General features: G+C 41.3%; 1 protein-coding gene across 1 annotated transcript in view; it reads right to left on the bottom strand.

The window, feature by feature from the left end:
* Window positions 1–8073, bottom strand: part of LOC118748704 (poly [ADP-ribose] polymerase) — a 143564-nt gene that overhangs the window by 55732 nt on the left and 79759 nt on the right. Inside the window, exon 2 of the mRNA XM_036483331.1 lies at window positions 7060–7216. Within this exon, the coding sequence (XP_036339224.1) occupies window positions 7060–7216 (157 nt within the window). The remainder of the gene's footprint in view (window positions 1–7059; window positions 7217–8073) is intronic.

The following is an 8073-nucleotide window of genomic DNA, read 5'->3' as shown; positions in this document are numbered from 1 at the left end:
ATATTAAAAATAAAATGTTAACAAGCCACAATAACATTGACAAATACGTAGAAGTATTTTGTTTTGTGTAAACCTTCTGAAAAAGTTGAGCGAAAAGGTTGCAAGTATCTTCCGTATTATCAGACATTAAACCATCATATTCCATGCTAGTAGGAAATCCATTAGTTTGCCTCTTTGAATTTATGAAAAACCAAAATTTAGAAGAATTTGACTTCCAAGTCCGATTCCTCTTTGAACATATATTGCTTAAATAGAAACTTATGGAGAGTCGAACTTCTTTCTCAGAAAAATAAATTTCTGTCGATCCTCTTCATTATTACTATTTCTCAGCTTTTTATATGCTTTATTTTTAACATTTTTTAAATGGGAAAGCTTTGAATTGAACCACGGAGGTTTTTTATTTATCACGATTTGCATAGACGGAACATAATTGGAGATGGCTTGCAGAAACCATTGACGTATAATATCGTAATGATCCTCCAGGCAGAAAAGTCTGCCCGAAAGTAATTATATTCCACTGTGGACTCAAGCGGCTTCTTTTCAAAATTATAAAAGTCAAAATTAAAAATTAAAATCTCCTAGGAAAATAATCTCATCAGACGGCTTAGCATTGTTAATTATATCTACAAGATTATCTAAATGACTTTGATAAACAGCAATATCACTATTAGGCGGAATATAAGATATTAAAAACAAAATTGTTTTATTGTTAGTAAACTTAACACTAACACAAATTTGCTCCAGATCACTGCCAACACCATTCAGATTAACAGCTTTGCTGCGAAAATCCGTTCTGAAATTAACTCTTACAAATTTCTTCAAAGAGTCAGCAGAAAGGTCTTTTTTAATAAGCTTATAGCAAGAGATGCTGTTAGAATCAATCGATGCATGTTTAGCGACAAAATTTATTATGTCATTTTCGTTGACAGAGGGCTTAAAAGGCGACAAATGCAACCATTTGAGCGGAGCAACAACATCCAATTCTTTACTGGGATTACTACCAACAACGCTGGCACTCTTTTTATAGTCTTTCCGTACACCAGCACCAGAAGTTTTGTCGTTAGAAAGTGCATTAGCACTAGCGGATGTCTCGTTATTATTTCTCTTCGCAGCAGCAGGTCCGACAACAGTATCAGCAGTAGAAGCATTGATGTTAGGAAGTGTATTAGTATTAGCAGATGTTTGCTTTTTATTACTTTTAGCAGTGACGAGAGAACCAGAAACAGCATTCACATACGATAATGGTGTCGTATCAATTACATCAGGAGAAGTAACGTCAAAAACACTTGGAAAAGTAGACGAAGCGTCAATACTGTTGATATCGGCATTGTATTTGGCAGTGAGCATAGGCGAAGATGACATGTTATCTACAGCTGGCTTCTGCTTATTAGGATGAGCCGCAATTGGTTGTGATTCCACAATCGACTTTTTGTTATTATAAAAAGATGGCACTAACAACATTACAAAGCTCTTTAAGTGGTGATCTCTTTGGACAAAGATAACAAGGTTATTTGATGTTTACTGTTGTTCTCATTAGAAGCATCACTCCGATTTGCAGAAGTAAATGACTTGAAGGGGTTTATTGAAGTGGATTTGATATTATTTGACATATTTCCAGTATTCTCTTCATTAGAAACGAAGGGTGGAGGAGGCGAACGTAAAGAGCTCCGACGTATATCAGCGCAGACCTTACAGAAGAAGCTCTTATCTGTATTGAGCATAAATTCAGCATCCGACGGCAAAATACCAACACAATCGGTATGAAAAAGTTCATTGCACTTCGCGCACTGCACTTTCGATTGGACGCGATCAACTTTTTGGCCGCAACAACAAGGCATAATATGATTTCTGATTGTATTATTATATATTATTAGATCATTTATTGAAAGATTTAGATTTTGTGAAGAGTTACTGTCTCCAAATTGTAGTACACTCGAACCATTGCAAAGTATCCAATATATTAATAGTAACTTTCACTGTCACAGTAAGGCGATTAGGAAGAGCGCAAGAAAAACACGTCCGCACAGCGCGGCGATATAAGCAACATTTCGGGCGCAGGAAAACGCGGTACAATCGGCAGCGGCACCCGGAGAGGTGGACGAGGAGCGGGCGCGCGGACCGGTGGAGTCATTCGGGACTCTGAAGCAGGAAAACCTCTCGAAGTGGGACGTGCGCTTCGACGGTGAGAAGTCGGGTCTGTCGGTTCACGGGTTCTTGGAGAGGGTAGATGAGTTGAGCGAGGCCCGCGGTGTGGCTCCAGCTCAACCTTTTCGAGGTGCGGTGGACTTGTTCTCAGGAAAGGCGCTATTGTGGTGGCGGACGATAAGTAGTTGGGAGGAGCTGGTCAGGGAGCTGAAGTTGGAGTTCCTGCCCTCCAACTACGACGACCTGTTAATGGACGCGATTCGCCGGCGGACTCAGGGATCGAATGAGTCCATCGGAGTGTATGTGGCGGCGATGAAAATAATGTTTGGCAGATTACAGGAGCCGTTGTCTGAGAGTAGGTTGTTAGGAATATTTAGGGCGAATCTTCTTCCTTTTTATCAGACCCAGTTGCGGCTAGTTACCCCGGGATCAGTGGCGGACGGTTTGGTCATGTTTCAGCTGATTGTAGAAAGGGAATAAAGTGCTTCGGCTGTGGTAGGCCTGGGGCCATGAAGCGGGACTGCCCGGTGTGTGCAGCGAAGCGGAATGGTGCCCAGGGTACCCAGCGTAGTCCAGGTGGAGGTGGTCGGCGGAACCAAAACCCGTTTAGGTCGGAGTCGAAGTCAAATAGTAGGGCGAATAGTTGGTCGAATTCGAAGTCGAATGTTAGGTCGGAAAAAAAGTCGGGAAACGGGAGGTATACTCTGGGACGGCAGGTCGGGTGGTCTTGTACAGCGAGTTAGTAATCCTGCTAACTCCCAGCTGGCTAAAGTAGGTTTGAGTCGAATGTTCGGTTAGCATATTCTTTGGTGGCGGATGGCTTCGATAAGCGTCCGTATTTAGACATAAAAATTTTTGGTTTTTTTTTCGAGCGTTGTTGGATTCTGGAGCGACGAGGACGGTGATTGGTCAATTCGGTTGGAGTATTTTGAGTTCTTGGGTCATTAGGGCGTCTTCTTTACCCAACTCTTTAAAAGTGACTTTGGCGGATGGAAGCCATATTTCGGTTTTAGGTTCGGTTTCGTTACCAATCGAGGTGGAAGGCAAGTCGGTCCTCCTGGAGTGCCTCGCAGTCCCCGGTTTGTCTCAGAGTCTTATCCTTGGTGTCGGTTTTTGGACCAAGGCGGGTATCATCCCGGATTTGATGAAGATGAGGTGGAGCTTTTCTCAACCGGAACAGGAGTCGTTGGCGGCGATAGTGGACCATTCCCAGCTAGGCAGTAGAGAGGCTAGGGCCTTAGAGGAGCTAGCGGCCCGAGCGTTCAAGGCTATGCCAGAAGGGTTAGGTCGAACCCACCAGAGAAGGTAGAGGCGATGGTTAACAGCGAGAGACCCAAAAATGTCAAACAGGTTAGGTCCTTTATAGGTACTGTATCCTGGTACCGTAGGTTTATAAAAGATTTCGCGGAATTAGTTAGGCCCCTCACGGAGTTAACAAAGAAAAATCGAAAATTCGAGTGGAACGAAGATTGTGAAAGGAGCTTAAGGGAGGCGAAGGAGTTCCTAGTGACAGCGCCGGTTCTGAGCTGTCCAGATTTTGAGAGGCCTGATTTCGGTATAGGAGCAGTGTTGACCCAGAGATTTGACGACGCTGAGAGATTTGAGTAGGTCCCTGAATAAGAAAAATTATTCAACGATAGAGGAGTGGAGCGGTTGAGAAATTGCGGCCATATGTTGAGGGCGCTACGTTTACGGTTGTCACTGATCACTATTCCTTAGTTTGGCTAAACAATTTGAAGGATCCTTGTGGTAGGTTGGCGCGTTGGGCATTAAAGCTTCAGCAGTACGATTTTGAGATTGTACACCGGAAGGGCAAGGAACATGTGGTTCCAGATATGTTGTCTCGTAGTGTGCCACTTGCTTCTGAAGTTTCTACTAGTGACCCTTGGTTGTTGAAAATGATTCGCTCTGTTGAAAAGGAACCCGTGTCATATCCAGCGTGGAGAGTAGAAGGTGGCTACCTCTACAAATTCGTTAGGTCGAAGTTGCCCTCTATCTATGGAAACTCGTCGGATTGGAAAAAGGTCCTAGGGCGCCAGGAAAGGTTGGTGGTTCTAAAGAAACATGATGACCAAGTGGCGGGTCATATGGGTGCCAGAAAAACTTTCGCTGGGTTGCACAAAAATTTTATTGTCCACAGATGAAGGCGGATATAGCGAAGTATGTGAGGAATTGTAAATTTTGTCAGCAGGTTAAGCCTGATAATTCACAGCCAGCTGGGGGTAGGGTCGTATGTAGTGCCCTTGGTGAAGTCGACCCAGGGCTACCAGTATATTTTAACGGTGGTAGAATATTTTTCGAAGTCTCCACTTTTATTCCCCTTACGGACTGCCACGGCGAAGGGCATCTGTAAGGTTCCTGAGGATGAGGTATTTCTTTTGTTCAGAGTTCCTCGGTCGGTGGTCTGCGACAACGAGCGAGCAAGGAACCTCGAAGCAACTAGGCGGGTTGTGAGGTCTAGGTTAGAAGAGGCCAGTGCCAAGTTAGCGAAGCAATATAACCTTAGGAGGAGAGACGTTCAATATATGCCAGGAGAACTAGTTTGGAGGAAGAATCTCGTTCTGTCAGATGCAGCAAATTTCTTCGCGGCGAAGTTAGCGCCGAACTACGTAGGACCGTTTGTAGTAAAAAAGGTTTCGCCATGGACGTATGTTCTGGTGAACGAAGCAGGTCGGGCTAAAGGGACGTGGCATGTGAAGGAGTTAAGGCCATACAGGGATGGATAGGAAATAGATTTGTCGGAAAAAGAAAGCGGGCTTTCTTTTTAAGGAGGAAGGGGTGGGGTTGTCGCGTACTGGCCGCAACAAAATATTCTTTTGTTCCCCTTCGTTATATTTACCTATTTTCTTTCACTCCAACCGATAGGAGTGAAGTCTACCGACACTCAAGTGTACATATGTATGTGCATACCTAAATAAATAGTAGAATGGGCTCAAATTGAGCGAAATAGTTGTTTGTTGTTGTGGAGCGCCACCGCAAAGGAGAAGGGTCTCCATTAGGGCACTACACCCCAAAACGGTGCCGACAGAGAGTAAGAATTTAGGAATGAGAGATGACGCGAAAGACCGTAGTAGGGGTGTCGCTTTTGTTCTCACCTATTGCGGCACTTTTGTTGTCCGCCGTATGATGGAAATGGCAAGTCTAGTCTATGGTGTTGGTTGTGTGCGCCGTGGTGGCGACCGCGAAAGCGCCCAATTCGCTTCTAGAATGATCGGGCCGGCGCCAATCGATGGGGCACCAACAACACCGGCGCTGACACTCCAACGGTTTGCGTACCGGTGCGTAGATTGCGGCCTGGCTCGTATCGGGGCAGTTCTAAGCGAGCTTTGAGAAAGGCAACATCCTTATCGCGAGCGCGAGTGCTTTTATACGTAGTGCGAAGTGTTTTATCTTGAATAAATATTCAGTAAGTGCCAGGCGGGGCACTTAGGTTGCAGTAGCAGTAGCAATTAGTTTCGAGCAGCGCCAGTCGAGGCGTGGTGAAGTCGGCACCGGAGTTGGGAGCCATATTCCCGAGGAGCACCCCTGCGGTCGGAACGCCCTCCGACCGCCGATAAGTATCGTTCTCTTTTGGTGCGTCTGTGTTCAGGCGTTATTGTTGTCGGCAGGCTTCCTCTTATTGTGTTTCCGTTTCCGATCCTGTTTAGCATCCTGCACCCTGAGCCCAGTCATACAGGCAGGTTAAAGATATCCCCGGCAGCGAGTGGGTTCGTAACCTTTTGGTTACACCTCACTTCGGGTGCGCCCCAAAAATAAGGTTTTGTTTTGTTTCGATTTCTTTGGTTGTAAATCTAGTTGCCTTGTTTCCGGCCCACCCTAGTGTTGGTAGCTTCATATTTATTGTGTGTGATAACTAGTGCATTTTATTTAGTTTGAATAGTCTGTATACTTTCTTTTTGTCCCCCCTGCCAGCAACCCCGCCGTCTCCACTGAGTCGGCCGGTTGCATGGTTTTTTTGTCATCTCCTTTTTGTGCGTTTACCTTTTGTGCGTTTATTTGTTTACTTAGTTTGGTCCGGCGTATTGTTGTTGCGCACGGTAAGTGCATTTATTTGGGACATTAGGTAGGTCGGCTTTTGTAAACAAAAGGTAAGGTGACAATTTATCTTATCAATGTACCTAAACTGAAATTTTCAAACAAGTAGCAACTCTCTATTTTTTCTTATATATTTTGAATTAGGCCCCAAGCAATACATCGGTAAAAACTGAATTCGATTCCATGCATTAGTTTTCGAGTGATGCGCCGACAAACATACAGACGGACACAAATTCTAAAAATTGTTGATTTGGCTTCTGTGGCTCTAATAAAGATTCCCCATTTAATTTTTCTGTAATATCTATAATGTACAGATGGTTGTGTTTCTTTGTAGGAGTGATAATTTCTGTTTTTGGTGTTAAGTTTTAATTTTAAAGATTTTGTATTTAAATTTATTGTTATCATATATTTGTTTCATGTTAGATTTAAGATTCTAATTTTGTAAATTAATGCGCGTTGATTGCATTATAAAAGACTGAAAAGTCTTAAAAATACATACTCATTTCTTAAATAAAATAAATAAGTAAATAAATAAAATAAATGAAATCCATCGATTACGATGACAGAAAGGAAGTTGAAGAAAATTGAATGCGCAAAATCTTTTGGGTCAAACATTATCCAAGTGTCTCAAGTGCAAACTGTTAGGGGTTTATTTAAAGTTCATAAAAGAATAAAATCTTCTAAAATGATAGTCGTGCGCCAAATAAAGCAGTTCTATCACAGGATTTCAAACGGCAATAGCGGCAAAATTATGTTGTGCTATCTGTTTTTAATATTTTATTGCAGATTTTCAAAATTGTATACCAAATTGTAAAGAAAAATAAATCTTTCATTATGCCCATTTGTAGTACAAAATTTCTTTTAAATTTACACACGTACCTTAACAAAATGTTGACGGTTATCAAACTCGTTTCCAGTTTTGTCGAAATAAATATGAAAAAATGATCGTTTAGCTTCGATTAAGTTGGTAAAACTTTCCAATTTGTGGTCTCCAATGGTAGTGCCGATTCGACCCCAAGATCGAAATATCCAGTATCTATAATGCAAAACAAATAAATAATATTAATAACTTGCGCTTATTTCTCCATGATATAGCAAAATATTTAGAATTATAGGATATATGGGGGAGTCTTTTGAGATAGTAGCACAATTTTTCCCCGTAATTTATTACTTGTCAACTAATTAAATCACCAACATTTTGAAAAAATCTGACTATTTTCCTTTTGTTTATTTTATGTTTATTATTTGACGCATTTTTTCCATAAAAAGTTATTCAGCTACATAAAACATGCACATTATTACCCTGGCTATTAGACTATGTACATACTCAAAAAAATTCTAAAAAAATCTGAATAGAAAGTTGAAAATTTAGCTGAAACTTTGTAGATTTTTTATAATTTTTGCACAAAGTTTGAAATGTAGATTTATATGGTGTTTGTTATACAGGGTGTCCCAGAAGTAACGTGCCAAACTTTAGGGCAAGGTAGGTGGGGGAGTGAGCTCACTGATAAACAAAAAATTTTCAGGTAAAAGTGTCACCGTTTTTGAAATATTTAAATTTTTTCGAATTTAAAAAAAATCGTGCCTTTTCATGTGTTTTCTTTAACTGCAACTACAAACCGGGCAATACTTAGTAAATTTTTTATGTAAAATACTTCCAGATAGTTGCCTCTCCATACTCAAGTGCAATGTAGTTAAAATAAATTAAGGAACCATCATAAAATTAGGACTATTTCTGGATTTTTAACTTTTTGATATTTTCTTCCCCAACTTTGACTATCTCGGGTGAAAAAAAAATGTACTGAGCTATAACTTTACATTACATAAAAAAATTGCTCATTTAATAAAGATTTCAGAAAGGTGCCACACTTACTGTTTTGAATAGAAAAAAAA

This window comes from Rhagoletis pomonella, unplaced genomic scaffold (genome assembly GCF_013731165.1).
Source record: "Rhagoletis pomonella isolate Grant_MI unplaced genomic scaffold, Rhpom_1.0 Rhpom_scaffold_00001, whole genome shotgun sequence".
Classification (NCBI taxonomy): domain Eukaryota; kingdom Metazoa; phylum Arthropoda; class Insecta; order Diptera; family Tephritidae; genus Rhagoletis; species Rhagoletis pomonella.
Note: the sequence above shows the minus strand (reverse complement) of the source record. Positions and strands in the feature narration are given on the sequence as shown.